The 16061-nt window shown below is 45.3% G+C and overlaps 1 protein-coding gene across 1 annotated transcript; it reads right to left on the bottom strand.

The window, feature by feature from the left end:
• Nucleotides 1–6131: 6131 nt before the first annotated feature.
• On the bottom strand, nt 6132–15656 carry LOC125947698 (THAP domain-containing protein 2-like). The gene is made up of 3 exons (XM_049672936.1): nt 15272–15656; nt 14607–15141; nt 6132–6229 (listed from the first exon to the last, which is right to left on the bottom strand). Exons 1-3 carry the CDS (start codon nt 15422–15424, stop codon nt 6132–6134), a joined length of 786 nt encoding a protein of 261 aa, XP_049528893.1. The 5' UTR covers nt 15425–15656.
• Nucleotides 15657–16061: the final 405 nt, after the last annotated feature.

The following is a 16061-nucleotide window of genomic DNA, read 5'->3' as shown; positions in this document are numbered from 1 at the left end:
CTTTCTGGCTCTAGTTACGCGGACAAATAGGCAACAACCAAGTGTGCGTACTGCCTATAAAGGGGATGCTTCACTTGCCGGCGCACATGATAATCGAAACAGAGTGCAAGAGTGCAAAATGTTTCAGGTAACTGACATCGTCACGGAGAGAACTTCCTTTGGCCATAGTTTATCTAACGCTGCCACCTGATCAGATGCGTCTTCCTTGAACTCTCAGCTATGCAAACAGAGCGCATGTTTACACGACCTGTTGCTGCCTGATCCGATGCGTCTTCCATGAACTGTTGAATATTTAAACAGAGTGCATGTTCACATGATCTGTTATAGCGAACGCGTTGCACGAAATTCTTGGAACTTAGGAAGCTGAGGTTAGCGGTGGAACAAGCAATATTAACAGGCGTCAAAAACGGTCAGCCATCGCCATAAACATTTACCTTGTGTAAATGAGCGCATTTTGTTCATTGCGCTCAAAAAGGCACATGGATGAAAAGCCCTTCAACTTCGGTGGCTATCAAAAAAAATGTGGTTGATCCCTCTTATATAGGAATCGGTATAGAACACGAAAGTGAAACGTGTCTTCACAGAAGTAGTGTAATGTTTATTGCACATTGATATATAATGTCTATTGGTGTTTTGTGGCTAAAGCGCCCTTAGGCGTTGATGCACCCACGCTGACGCCTGGTGGCACGCCTCCTCCATCACGACTACCAACGTCGATGACCATGAGCAACCGTCGTGCATATGGAAACTGCACTACGCTGCACACGCTAGCACAACGTGAAAGACGAAGCACGTAACTGACACACTAATACAACGCGCAAGACAAAGCACGTAACTGAATCGTCACCGAGTCAAATCAGCGCGTACAGCGCGTCGTAATTGCAGCCTCCGCGATCAACTTCAGAAACATTTCAGAGCTAATTGCGGAGGCCACGCTCCACTGTGCTGAGTACGGTGAACGCCACCTAGGTGGCGTTGGTAGTGCTTCTTGATGCCAGCGTCCCTTCGAATGCTGGCATCGAGGCGTCGTAGTGCTGAGACCACCGAAGCGTTCACTGTCGGTGCGCGTTAGTGTCATAATGCAGTACTTCTCTTTTCTGCTCGTAGGCGGCGGCACCGCCCCGAGCAAGAGCGCGGGTACACGGAGGAGTGTTAGATATATAAGGCGCGTCTGTGTAGCTCTCTGCAAATGCGTTTGTGGCGCAATGGGTTAAACGCTCGGCGATCTATCGTCGCGGACCGAGAGGTCGTGGGTTCGATTTCCAAATTTTGCATGGTTGTGGAACTTTTTCTTCTGGCTTCTTTCTTTGTATTATGTTCGTGTACATTGTAAGCTGACGTATTTCCGTGACGGAAATACGTCAGTGAAGTCTTGGTGGACCCCGGCATAAAACACTTTCGTGTTAAAAAAAAGACAGCAGAGCAGCGGTAAAGGTATTCAGAATAGATCGTGCAGGGAGGCGAAGAGAGAAATCAGACAGGGCAGGTCGAAAGGGTATCCTGTAAGAGATCGTGCGGCCCTCCATATGTGCGCCGCAGCTTGGAAGCATTGTGTAGAAGCGGCTGCAGTGCAGGGGCTGAAATGAAACAGCATTTTGCTCGTCGGTACATTTTTCCGTAGAGTGGCCTGCTTCAATGTATAAGAAAGTGTCCAGTATGAGGGATGTTCGCGCTAAGGAGTTGGACATTTATTTCAAATGTAACCCGCAGTGTTCCGGTACCCATAATAACGTAATAAGATTTAGCTGAGATAACTAATGATAGCAACGCTTTTAGGACTGCTGATCTTGATGAAGTTGTTAGTGAAGTGCAGACGGAAATAGAACCTGTTATAATCTCAGCAGTCACTGCGTTCAAGGATAGTTTACGCAGTTCAAGAAACATTGCCAAAAGCTGAGCTTCATGAGGGAATGAAATCTGGAAGTCCTAAAGAAAATGGCCAGCCAAGTGAAGCGGAGAAAACATTCACACCAACCTTATCCTCGTGGACTGAAGCGTCAGTACCTATTAAATTGTTTCTACGCGTGTGAGCTAATCTTGCTGTTTAAATACTTGAATTATTTAAATTTTGAATTTGGGAGAGGGGAACTGTCAAATTCGACCTGAATTTTATGATTCCAATCATTTGGTGGGCGTACGTTTCACAAAGGCACATTTAATAGTTGTAATTGCCTCTGTACAAAAACTATCCAAGCAGTGTGAAATCGAGGACAATGTTCGAGAAAATGAGATTGGTTCAGCAATAAAAACATATTCAGCGCGTCTGAGCGCAAAGCACTAAAGTTTAAAAATGCTTGTACTGTTAAAATGCCGAATCTACAGGGTAATTCTGCCAGACGCGCGCTTCCTGATATACAAAATTGTTCGCCACAAACCGAGGGAGCCTCTGGCACCTACACAGAGCTTCATGCTCTAGAAGGACCAGAGGCTTAGTTTTAAGTTCTGACAGTCTCCGGGATAATAACACGCATCTGAGTTCTAATATTGGATGCACTTACATTTTATATAGCATTAGTAGCGTCCCAACGTAATCCGTATCTCTGGTTGACGAGTCTGCGATGCAATCCTATGACGCGCACTGCTACGCTACGGGCTCGACGTGCTGATTCCACTGGAGCTTTCCATCATATATTACGCTCAGATATTGTAGCATGAGCTACACTGGCCGACGTTGAGCAGTTGCGCGTGGCTCTTGGAGAGCCGTGCTGCGCTTGCGCGAGGAGCAGTGACATCACATGGCGCACAGCTGGCGCGCCCGGCGTTTGCACGGCGTTTGAGCTGGGCGTTTGCCAGTGTGGTAAGCCATGGAGAAAGAGAGCGAAATTGCTGCTCAGCGCCGCAGAAGAGCGGAGAAGCTCAAATCATTGGGTCCCGAAGTAGTTGCCTGGCAATTAGCGGTTGAGCGTAGGAAGAACGAACAGAAGAAGGCTAAACGTGCTGCGGAGACACCGGAGCAAAGGGAGGAGTGAACTAAAGTCCCTAGATTTTCTGCTCTTTTTTAAAGAAAGCAAGAAATATCTATAGGGACTTTAGGAGGAACGTCTAGCAAAGCGGCGTCACCAGGAGGCTGAGCGACGTGCTCGACCATCTCAGCAGCAGCAACAAGACGCCGTCGATGACGTCAAGGCTCGCCGATTGACTGACTATACGGCGAAACTTAGCGAAAGCGCCAGTGCGACTCGGACCTTCGAGACCGACTTCGTAAACAATCCATTTGGATATGTGCGCGACCTGTGTGAAAGACTGTGGCACAAGAAAGACTTGGCACCGGTTAGTGTGCCATGCGTGAAACGTTGAGTTTAGCGGCGCCACCTGAGTGGGGTGAAACCGTGGCGCGGCTTTGTACAACGTGCAAGAACTTTTTCGCTAAGCAGAAGATTGAACTCTTTAGCGTTATCAATGGGTATCGTTACCCGCGCATGCCACCAGGTCTACCGGTTCTGAACGATGTGGCCGAACGCTACGTATATCCTGGCATAGCCGAGCTAAGCCCTGCTAATTTGTAAGCGATTTAACCTGGGAAATGGGTTATTATCTGTAGGGTTACTGAAATGAAAACCGGATCTCCTAGTGATAACTCCTGGATTGCACTTTGACTGACATTTAAGTACATGCCAAACGTCCGGAGCCATATTTCAAGCATAATAATGTACCTCTGCGATTTCTGATAAAGGGCATACGCAAAAAATGTAATATTATCTGCATAAACGTATATTTGTACGTCCTTGCAAAGTGGAATACAGCTCACTAATATGAGATAGAATTGCGCCTTAGGGAACACCGCAAGTCTCTTTGAATTTAGACGTCGAGCAACCGCCTTTAAAGCAATAGAAATCTCTTGCTCTGAAAAAGCCTGCAAACCACGTAATCATATAATTTGGAAAGTTGTGACTCTAGGTTATTTAATAAAATAGAAGGTTCAACGCTGTAATATGCTTTTGATATGTCGAGTGCCACTATAACGGCATATTGTTTTCTTTTTTTCCAGCTAGTTCAATGCGGTGCTTAGATCAGCAAGGTCACACTATATCGTGCAATTTGGTCTGACGACGGTTTGGTTTGAGCTAAATAACAAATTATCGGACACCCAGGTAGTAATTCTGGAATGCAATATTCTCTCTATGCGTTTGACCATATCAGATGTAAGGGAAATTGGTGTGATATTTTCTACGTTATAACCTGATCCTTTCTTTTTATGCATCTGAATCACTTTACCTACTTTCCAATTATAGGTTATCCAGGTATTGGTTAGAGAATAGTTTGTAGTGTTTAGTGTCGTGGTGAAGGAGATATCTGTGTCATCAGCTGGTGGCTGCCGTGCCATGTTTTAAGGAGGAGTTTAGAAATACATGTTGCTCGTGTTGCTTCAGCCTGTGCGAAAGAGTAGCACCTGCTTCTTTCTCGCAACAATATATTAAATCTTTGTGGTTTTGGTCCTCTAAAGGAAGCGGGGAAACTTTGTAAGCGTTTCATATAACGCTTATAAACGGACCGAAAACGTTAGTTTAAGCACTTTTATTTAATCTCTATTAAATGCATACACAGGAAGAGACCTTCGTCCTGCAGTGAACATAAATATAGGATGATGATGATGATGATGATGATGATATGCACACACACTTAGAAATTTACCTGCCTATGGCCACTAAGACTCCCCCCATTTCTTTAACACACAAACTTCGTGAGAGTCCAAGATTATTCAGAAAATCTTGATACTAGGCGTATAACGTTTTACGGAGCTTTTCGTCACATAAACAACTTCGCTTTACAACTACCTAGAAGATTCGTTGTATGTCTTTTTTTGTAAGTCCTATCGATTTCATTGTTTTTTTCTACTCCAACCAGAAGAAGCATCCTGTACGCACTCGCGTCAAATAATAAAGATTCACGCCCCTTGCTCATGAACTCTATGGCCCTATATACTAACAACGAAGGTACTAATATACGCGCGCACACGGATGTTATTGTTCTGGTAGTTCCAAGAGCAAAGAAAAACTCTAAGGGGTATTTCCCACCTCGCGTATTTGCGGTGAACGTATTTTCTTACGAAGGAGGATTCCCATCAGCATATGCATTGACTGCGGCTAGTTCTAGTGTCATTACATGTTACATTTCTTCTGTACTGAGAGGTTGGCAAAAGGATCAAGTTTTTTCACACTATACAGAAGCTATGCTCGCGGCAGGTTACTGCATTTGAGAAAAAAAAACTTCAATTCCACAAAAATAGTCTATTGTTGCCAGGATGAACCTGTGGTGGTTGCTTACTTGATGTAATATAGAGTCACAGCTGCCCACCGTCAGGCACATTTCAGCCGCCCAGCGGTCCTTTTCTCGGACGATAACTATCGGTGAGACTATAATTTTCGCGGGACGTAGTACGCCGTGCGTTGTATGATGCGAGCGGTTTTGCTCAACCAGCGAATGATCGTGCGCTGAAAGTGATATCTCCTTTAGTGACCGTCCAAGAATACGTCCCCAGGTGAAGTTGCACTCAAATATCTTAGAATAAGGGTAATTGTTCTTCAGGGTGCAAAGCGTCTTCGCTTCCCCTTACCGCTTCCCTAGTGCAGGGTAGCAAACTGGGTAATGTCTTCCAGTTAACTTCCCCACCATTCACATCTCATTTATATCTCTCTCGATCCTTTGCATATTAGCAGCTTTGTCGCGAAAGCTGCATTCTTTTTTTACGCTGTTCATTGAATGTAGATGTCTGGACTCCTGTTGATGTGAGTCATTGAACTCCTGTTCATGCATTGGTCTGCTTTAATGAACTACGATGTTAATTGAAACTTTCTCAAAACGGGGCATAGGTCTCTCTTACGTTGGAACCGCTTTACTGCATTTTAATAAATGGCACGCGGAGAATGAACATTCTTAAGTAAAACGGCTGCAGCGGTAAGTTTCAAAGTGGTGGGCTTCTGGCGAGTATTAGTTTGCCTAGACGCCCGCAGTGCATTATCGCGATTGAACTGAACTTGACTGCTTCAATCATAGGTTTGTTATATTATATATCTTCCCCTAATATTTTATTTGCATCGGCGAAATCTGCCCCACAACTTCCGTCAATGTTACAAAGGAAGGTTGGCTGTTTTTACTAGGCTCCCTTTGTTTCGTTGCTGAGGCTGTATGAACTAAATCTTGAGATTAGTGACGTGGAACACCGAGCCGCCATTATTCTTGACTATGTCTGTCACGTCATCCATTATGGAAGTCTTCCGGGTACTACGAGCTGCAAAGAGTAATTACATTGGATATAGAAAGTTCCGGAAGCTTCGAAGAGGCGGCGATGTTTTCAAGCAGCTACTCAAAACACTTTCGAACTTTCGCTGCTTGAAACCAGTCCACGGAATTTCATATTTAAGAGCGTATATGTGGGCCGGGGCATGTCCTTGGAACAAGTTGGTTTCTCTTGCACCGCTTACAGGTGAAAGGAAAAGAAGCTTACTCTGCAGATACTTAGCTCTCCTCGTGGAAAATATATTTATATTTTGCTAAAGTTGTGTTTGAAATGAAGCTGCACCGCGTGGCATCCGTGCTTGAAACTCGGAGGGTATTAAGATTAACGACATTGCATTAGGTGCTGTGTCAGGCTTATGTGTTCCTTTAAAACAGGGTAGCTTTTACAAAATTTTGCATTTGTGTTTTACTTTTCGCGACTGTATACCTTCGGGTTTCGTATTTTTTGCCCCAAAAAGAATTCCACCTCTTTTTTTCAACTTTTTCTAATCGCTTTCTGATGTCTAAGATCAAAAGTGCTACTTTCGCAGGAAGTGTCACTCAGAATTGAAAAACGTGTTCGCGAACTCAGCGTTACTGGGCCAACCAGGTATGAATTTGCAACGTCATACAAGGAAGTCTACTCGGTGATTTATTATGAATATTTTGCTATCTTCATATACTTGAATTGTCAGGCAGCTGGCCTTTAGGCAATTTTGATTTTACTTTAATGTACAAGAGGAAGAAAAATGCTATAAAAACGAATGAACTTCGCTTTTATAAACAAATTATTGTGAGCATGACAGATACACTTTCGCTCACCTAACAAATCTGATAGTCTCCTCTTTAGTGCTCTATATTTTATTGTATATGATAAGATAACTCGCCCAAAACGTCCCATCAAACAGCTGTTCTCAATCACTACGTACGACTTCATGATAGCTGCAGCGTGGCAGACGCGGACAAAAAGAATAGAGCGGGACACAATACAGCGTCACATTGTGTCCTCTTCAATTCATTTGGTCCATGTATGTCGCGCTGTAGCTACCATCAAGGTTCACCAATTCGCCCAATTTTTCCATCTTGTTAGACGTATAGCTATGGCTGCAGTCTGCAAATAAAAAAACCGGCCGTGGTGGCTCAGTTAGCTAAGGTGTTGCGCTGCTGAGCACGAGGTCGCGGGATTGAATCCCGGCCGCGGCGGCCGCATTTCGATGGAGACAAAATGCAAAAACGCCCGTGCTTGCGCTGCAGTGCACGTTAAAAAACCCCAGGTGGTCAAAATTAATCCGGAGCCCTCCACAACGGCATACCTCATAATCACAACTGGTTTTGGCACGTAAAACCCCACAAAAGAAGAAGAAAGCGAATAAAAAAAGAAAAACGTTGCTCGATGTATAGTGTTCGTTTATGCGAGAACGAAGTCTTTGCTAGTGAAGTCATTTTGTGAATATCTTGCAAAGCACGACTACAAAATAGGCCTTTCTTTCGCTATAGTTTGCTTTAAATTCTTCAGGCATCATTTAATATCGTGGATAACAAGCGTTACAAACGGGGCCTAACGTAAAGGTAGGAAGCTGTTAATAAGAAAGAAGTTACAAAGGTCAGGCTTGGACCTTGATCTTCAGGAACAATTACGAAAGGTGGGAAGCGAATTCTTGTTCTTGTTTTTTCTCTGAATAAACACGTTGATATTAACCCTAAAGATTTAAATTACAAAAATTTTTGTTGTTGAACACCCATGCAGGGATCTAAATGAGACATGTAAATAAATCGGCACCTGGTCATTGTGGAATGAGTGGCAATGATTCCGCAGATAACGCTTCGAAGCTTCAGATGAGTCATTGTCTCCCGACAGATGCAAGGGACTTGCGGGCGGCTTACGTGCCATGTCAAAACTTACCTGGGAGACCTTACTTAGGACTGCCGCCGATCTCAGGGAACAACTGAAAATCGTCACTTGGGCCGAGGGAGTCGCCCCCAACAGGGGCCACCCTGAGACCCCACCATGATTTTCAATAAAGATGTTGTAACCACCACCACCACCGCAGATAACGCCGCTCGCACATTACATCAAGAAGAGCAAAGCGTTCCAATTCCCATTTCGAGGACAGACGCCGCAAGGCAGCTTCGACACCTCGCACGCAATCTCTCATTGACCGAGTGGAACTGTACGTACTTTACTTAATGTGTACTTTACTAGCATTGCTCCGAAGCTAGCTGAGCGTATTCCAGTTACTGAAAGTGATGTAGATTGCCCGATCATCTATGCATGCTTTTCCTTGGATCAAGTGGACGAGCATACCATAACCTTAATTTTATCAGGCATGCCTTTCTACAAAGCTACTGGCCACGATGACATTACTGTAAAAAGCATTGAAAAACAATATGGATATTCTTGTGCCAGTACTCACTAAAATACTCAATAACTGTATAAGCCGAGGCACATACCCTGACATCTTAAAGATCACAAGAGTTTCTCCTATATATAAAAGTGGCGACGTCAATGACCCTGCATGGAACCTATCGGCCTATCTCTGTACTTAGAATATTAAATACTGCATTTGAAAAGGTCATTGCGGCTCAACTGAAGCACTACATACACGAAAACAAGCTTGTAACAGATTCTCAACATGGATTCAGAGCCAGTTGATCAACGTCATCAGCAGTGTTAGAACTAATCTAGAGTATATACACATCTCTACACAAAAAGGAGTTTGCCGCAGGACTATTTTTAGATTTAAAGAAAGCATTCGACACGGTCTATCATTCCATACTTCTAAAAAATTACGAACTTATGGTCTTAGCGAAATTACAATAGAGCTCTTTTCAATCTACCTAAATGGTCGAAAACAATACGTAAAATTTGGCTCCTTTGCTTCCCAGTATAATACTATGGTTACAGGAGTTCCGCCAGGATCAGGTTTTGGGCCCCTACTGTTCTCGCTAAATGTCAGTGACCTCTCATCAATACTAAAGTCATCAAAAGCTGTTATGTACGCCGACGATACCACGCAATTATTTTGCAGAACACTACAAATAGCCGAACACTATAAACAGCTACTTAGCAAGCATATCAACTTGGTTTGCATGTAATAAATTAACACTAAACAGAGATAAGACAAAAATTGGACGACGCTTAAGCTTCGCTTTTAAGAGTGGAACGCGATAGCATTCAAAGATCCCTGACTGCTTCTCACGCTTCCCGACAACTGCAACTTAAGCTACCGTAGTGGTTACCGGGAAACACTGGCGGCGAACGCTATGCACGAAGGCGAGCTCTCTGGTAGAAACGCGGCCTCTTGCGTGGGGCAATTCTGGAGATATTGCACAGCCGTGCCAAAAAAATTGCACAATTTTCAGGTTGCCGTTTTTGCTTTTTACGGTTAATATTTCAGTCTGAGAAGATTCAACATATAAGACATGTTCTGTGGGTGTTTTGTTTGATGAGATTTGTTTGTGGATTGTCATTCTCAAAAATCCGAGGAATAGCTTTGCCAAGAATGCAAGACAAGTTATGAGCAACATTAATGATAGAATGGTGTGGCATAACTAATTATATTCGAAGGGCCTGCGTGGTTGGGGATGATTTTCTCCGCCACCCGCCGACATCAGATTTTCTGCGACATGTGTGACAAGTGTGACATAATTCCAAGTGTGACATAATAGGAATACAAATTCACCGTCTAGGTGGAACTATAGAACAGCTCGACCACATTAAATATTTAGGGGTATTATTGGACTGCAACTTGAACTGGAGACCACGCATATCTAGTATATGCGCGAAATTTCTAGCTTCGGATTGCTATTTATCAATAAAATGCCGAGAATATCTTGACCCTAACGTACTTAAAGGGCCCCTAAACCACCTCAGACATTTTTTGAACATTTCAAGTAAACACGCGCATCGAGTTCAGAATGCCGTCACGATCAACGATGCCAAACGCTGCAGCGCTACGCGCCGCGGGCGCGCCACAAAATCAACAAAACAATGCCGTTCTCCTCTCCTGTCCTCTCCGGTATTCCCACACTGTAAACGGAAATAACTCTCAGGTGGGAGTATAATGCTTGTCCTCTAGCGACCCCTCGGTTGGGAGTTTATTATGCTCCGAATGATCGGAGTATCATTTTTACTCCGTGCGGGCGGAATTTTTGTGTGGTGCCTTCGGAGTTTTTTTTTTCTGTCATTTTTATTTTTTACTTCGAGCTGGACGGAGTTTTTTCGAGGTGCACCGGGAATATAAAAAAAGTCACGTCAATTTGCGTGGAGAATTTTTATGTAAAGGCTTCGGGTCAAATTCCTAAATATACGCACAAGAACAAGTCAAATTCTGCGAAACAAGTGAACGAGACCAGACAGACCAAGCAATACATAAACACAAACATTTGAGAAACACCCGATGAAGAGCTGTGAGAGACATCCAGCGCACACTCGACACACAACAAGAAGCAACCCTGCCAGTATATATAGCCACGATAATGTGGGCCTCGAAACGGCCTAGTGAGCAACTGTAGTGTTTTCAGAATTACGACTCATAGGCTCGCACATATGAGATCGGCCTCTCTCAAAATAACATAAACCTAAATCCACACGGAACTGTTAACTTAGAATATTGAAAAAAACAACGTTCATGGCATAATTTTTCAAAATTAGAATGCCATTCCGTGAGCGCTGAAGCGACTTCGCACACTGCCGGCGTCCGCTGTCAAAAAGTAGTGCGTTAGTTGCAGTACGCAACAAAAATGTACGTGCGCGTGCTTCATGACAAAATTAGGTTCGTGCGAAAGAATTGTGGCGGGACAATTTATTACATGTGAGCATGACCCGTAGCAGCCTACGTAACACCGAAAATTGCGTAGTCATACATTTTTTTGACCGCACTACTTGCTCCGCGTCCAAGCAATGTCTGTCGGCTGTGAAACGGAGCCATATCGCTGATCTGGCAAACGAATCCTCACGCTCGGAGCCAGCAGGTACGCTCCCAAATCAGTATGTTGGATGGAGCATGATGTTAATGCAATATCCGAAGCAACGACGTGATCAAAACAGAACTGCGCGATAACAATTCAGTTCACATCGCTCAGTAAGAAGCTTTATTCACAGTACGTACTTACGTCCTACCGTATTTCTTGGGCGAGGATATCCGTACACAGATTCATAAAAGAGTTGCTTGCACCACGGTCTAACTTACTGGCAGCACAGCACCGTGACGAAGTCGGAATATGGCATTCATGTGCGGCTATCACGGACGTTGTCGCTCGAACAGTGGCTGCTGTTGCCATTGCTACGCGGCACTTTACACCGGACGTTGTCAGAATATACTCAAAAGGACATAAAGGTGGTATCGAACACACTGAAGAACACAAGTCAAGGTCACGCAACACGGAAGCACAGCCAGAAACCCGAGCCGACACCACGAGTCAACCGGCAGCTTCGTGGTCACAAATAAGCCTTTTTCCGCACTTGAAATCGTTGCTCTTGCATTCATCGTTGTCAGCAGAGTCATCACAGCTAACGCACACGAAGATGAGATACAGTGAGCTTCAGGCACGCCTATAACACTTTCTGGAAGGAAGTATAGGAAAGAAAATCGGCGAAACGCTGGCACGGAACCGCACTTCACAGATGTAAACAAACCGTCAGCCATGAGCACCGCCGACTCCGCCGAACGCGGCCGGTCGCTGGCGCGGCGCACAGCCTTATGGGAAGCACCACGTGACCAACCTGTTCCGGCGGGGGAGTTTTTTAAAACTCCCTGTGCGGAGTTCCCGGGGAGAACAAAATTTTGAAGGCGGAATAAAATCACGTCATGTCCGCCCTTATCCTCCCACAGGTTGTGAGCGGAGTGAAACGAGGGAATGCCGTTGTATTCCTCCCATACATCGGAATAAATATTGAAGGATGGGAGTATATAAGGCACATCACCTTGTTAAAATTCCCATGAGGGGGTATTTTCGTTTACAGTGATGCAGCGGTCGTCACGATGCAACACCCTCTAGAAAAATATGAAGGCCTTAGCTCTCTTCGCGTGACGTCACACGATGGGGCGGATTGAAAAAAAAAAGATATGGAACGCTGTTCAAGAGAGGTTGTCTCGCAGGTGCATTGCGCGGAAACAATTTTTTTCTGCAAGAACAAGCATGCATGTATTTAAAAAAGAATAGAACGCCAGAAAACTGTAGCAGCAAAACATTTATTTACGAAGCCCAGTTTCTTTTTGTGCTGGCTTTATATTAGAAGCAATGCATGCAGTTATTTGGCCTCGAGAGTTGTGGCTTTCCTTTTTTTGATTTATCGGCAGCGTCGAGAAGTTTGTCGTTCAGCTTCCTACAAAAGTTCTTCAGCAGAATGTTGGTGCTGCACCGCAGGATGTGTTTAAGCACTAATTCAACTGTGTGGCCATTCTCACACGTATCGAAGTCGGACTGCTCTTCACTAGCCAGCAATTGTAGCGTCATTTTCGTTACCACCTGGCGTTGTTCAGGCATCATAAGCAGTGCTGGCTCTGTAGCGAGCTGCTCTACTACAACGTAGCTATGAGCAACTGCGTTAAGTGCAAACATTGATGGATAAACTAAACCTCCTCGGTCCAGCTGCTTCACAAGACCATAATGTTCGTTTGTGGCAGAGACTGTGATCTTCTTGTCCATGGTCAACGAGTCCCTGCATTGCTCGCACTTCAACTTTTTAAGGGTCCCGTATACTGCATAACCTGCAACGTAGACGAGGACTGGGACGACGTCCTGCATCTTCGTAAGAGCCTGGCTGGTAACAAGAACGTTGCTGCTGGGAAGCAATGCCTCGACTTGCTTTCGGACAAATTCCCAGTGCTGGTCAGGGGAAACTGTAGGCAAGGTGCTCTGCAGGCGCAGCTTGTTTTCGACTTCATATATCTGATGATGATATATATAGCCTGATGGAGATGTGATATTGCGCACCTGCCAGCTGCCTATACTTTCCAAACCGATCTTCAAGGCAGTCTGTCTGAATCTTCCCAAAAAGGACATATGACATTCCAAGCTCTTCGAAGCTGTACCTAGCGAGCTCAACAAGCGCATAGGTGGTGTGTTCGAGAGCAGCGTGAGTCTCCTTTGTCAGAGTACCGTTGTCAAAACCTTTGTTCTTCCACTCATCCAGCCACTTCAGAAACATGTGCAAGAAGTCAATTTTTGTATCGTTATCAATGGAAAGCACTGGTTGTTGGAAGTGATCTCTAAGCCTTTCTCCCTTCCATGGAGTTTTGACGTTTACAATTTTCCACCACTTGAGTATGATCTCGACGAATGTAGCCGTGGCCTCGAAAGAGAATAGGTTGTGCTTTGCTCCAAGAGCACGTAACGCCTCTGGTAAATAGTCATTGAAGATTTGTAAAGCCAGCTTTACGTCCTGCCTTTCAAGACTCGAAGGGTAGAGGGCTTTTCTTGACAGCCCATAGCCATATTTCAACAGCTGGTCATGTCACACTCTTTGCTGTGAAGGTCCCTGATTGTTGCAAATGACGCTGTTTGCATTCGCTCTGATTCTGGTGTGTCTCCTTGGATCTCCGGGAAGTAGAAACAAATTTGGTCATTCTTCTGATTGATCCAGTTATTTCGTATGCATTTTAGAATATGCACTGGGTCTATAACGAAGAACAGCGGCCTTGAAGGGTCTGATGGATGTTGGTACACAATTCTGTTACACGGAGGTGACTCGAAAAGTGACATCGCTTTTCTGTTCACAGAGTTGTTGTCGCTGACGACGCACATAACCCGGTACCCAATATTTTCCAGCCCACAAATCACGTCTTTAAGCGTCTTTTGCAGGAACTCCGCCTCTACTCGGTGCACCGGCACGATGTGCGCAACTTCTTTGAATTTACACGTCACGCTGCGCACCATGAAAACGAGCGCACAGTTAGCAGCTTCATTTCTATTAATTGCAGCGCCGGTAATATTGCCTCCTTTGTAGTCAAAGTAAGGTTTTATATGTATTTCATCAACCATAACTGTGACAAAGCGCTGGTCATCTTTCAGGTCAGAAATTCTTGTTGTCATGTAGCTGAGGAATGTTTCACTCTGATGCTCTTGTTGAGGACTCATACCATAAGACGAGCACACTGATCTTATCGTCATAGGATGCGGCAAGGTGATGCTTCCATGGCTACGTATGAACGCGTATGCATGGGGTGATATAGTGAAAACAATACAGCAAAACATCATGAAATCAGCAGAGTAGCGCCTGCGCTGTTTTTTCGATAGGTGCAAGGTGACTTGCTCTTTCAGAAATTGAATACAGTTGGCGTCATCTTCTGCTTGGGACGTGCAAAGCTGATCAAGCAGTAAACAAACAGCCTCGCAAATTTCGGCGACTGAGTTGGACATCAGGTCACAGTCCCACTTCTCGATGCCTTCCAGGAGTTCCACCATACCTCTTTTACTGTTAGCGATTTCGGGAACGCAGAGATTTGCACCGAGCTTTTTTACGGCCGTTTTCATAACGTGTAGTGTCACGCTCAAATCTCCTTTCACGCAAACAGAGTATTTCAACCACGGTGCTTCATCGTCGACAATGTGAATGAGAAGAAGCCTTTCATTTCTTTGGATAACATCCCAGAACTTCATCCCTTGGCTCCTTAAGTGGTTGGCAAGTTCGCTCACACTGTTGACTTTATCCTCCTCGCGTGCTCTGATAAATGCCTCGTTGGATTCAGCGATGGCTTTCTGAAGGGCTGCATTCTCTATTCGCGCGCGCTTGGAGTCAGGATCTTCCCTCCTCGCGGTCTTTCTGGACAAGTAGCTCGAATGATTCGGGAACTTCGACGGTACAGCGTCTGGGCGAAGGCGCACATGAGATAGCGGCACTGTCATTACGCGGCCAGTTGCTTGATCTGTATGCGTCGCGTCTCGAATAATGTCCTCGTCCATGAAATGAAGTTCACATACCTAGAAAAAAAAATACGCTCCAATCAGCAAGCCGACGGCTACAGGTCACACAAACATGCGGCTCATGAGCCACTTACACATGTACGTTTATATTCTTTCAATTAACTAACACCTAAATAAAAAAACTTACCCTGGAATGTTCGGTGACCGTGAGGTTTTCCCGTGGCACAGCGCGAATCCAAGCGTCCCTTAGAGCTTGATCTCTCGGGAACTTGAAGACGTGCACCTTCGTGTCCCCCGTGTAGTTTCCGCGGCATCGAGGTACACAGCATTTGCACGGCATCGCGGCGGGATTCTTTTCACAGCGAGGAAAACACGTCCGACTGAACAGCGAAGAGATGTACGACTGTACATACGCGCCGGGGAATGAGTTTCTGGAGACGCGCGATCAACGCGCACCAGCGCGATCCGGACGCGCGGATGCGTCGTGTCGCGGCGACGGGCAAAACCGCAAAACGCGCTCGCCGCCTCATGCGTCCGCCCCATCTGCTGACGTAGCGCGAGTGGAAAGGGAAAAGAACTAAGGTCTTCATATTTTTCTAGAGGGTGTTTCACGATGTCAGCAGGGTGCATCTGGTGATGTCAACAGCGGTTACGACGCCCATTGGTCGAACAAAGACCTACGACTTCCGGTTTGTCTGCTAGCAGGTACGCGCGCTTCCTGCTCTTCCTCGTCGTGTTGCTCGCTTGTTCGCCCTTGCGAATCGGTAATTACAGCCTGCAACACAAGTGCCAAATCGCTCGCGTTCCATCCAACACAGTCATGCCACGGCCGCTGGATAAAAAAAGTGCGTTTTTTTTTTATCCAGCGGCCGTGCTTACCGGTCTGATTAGCTGCGCGAACAGAGTGCGATAGTGTTGATCTTTCTAGACGCGCGCGCAACGCAAGGTCCATAGCGGCACGCTTCGCATGAGCACCG

This window comes from Dermacentor silvarum, chromosome 8 (assembly GCF_013339745.2).
Source record: "Dermacentor silvarum isolate Dsil-2018 chromosome 8, BIME_Dsil_1.4, whole genome shotgun sequence".
Taxonomy (NCBI): Eukaryota; Metazoa; Arthropoda; class Arachnida; order Ixodida; family Ixodidae; genus Dermacentor; species Dermacentor silvarum.
The sequence above is the reverse complement of the archived record's forward strand: the minus strand, read 5'-3'. Positions and strand labels throughout refer to the sequence as shown.

What these genes read in the sequence shown, in the direction of transcription:
- LOC125947698 (XM_049672936.1), bottom strand. Translation starts at nt 15,424, where the DNA reads ATGCCGTGCAAATGCTGTGTACCTCGATGCCGCGGAAACTACACGGGG. An exon ending in CGGTCACCGAACATTCCAGG is followed by an intron (nt 15,142 to 15,271) that starts GTAAGTTTTTTT and finishes TTTTTTTTCTAG; the next exon opens with GTATGTGAACTTCATTTCAT. An exon ending in TATGGTGGAACTCCTGGAAG is followed by an intron (nt 6,230 to 14,606) that starts GCATCGAGAAGT and finishes TACTCTTTGCAG; the next exon opens with CTCGTAGTACCCGGAAGACT.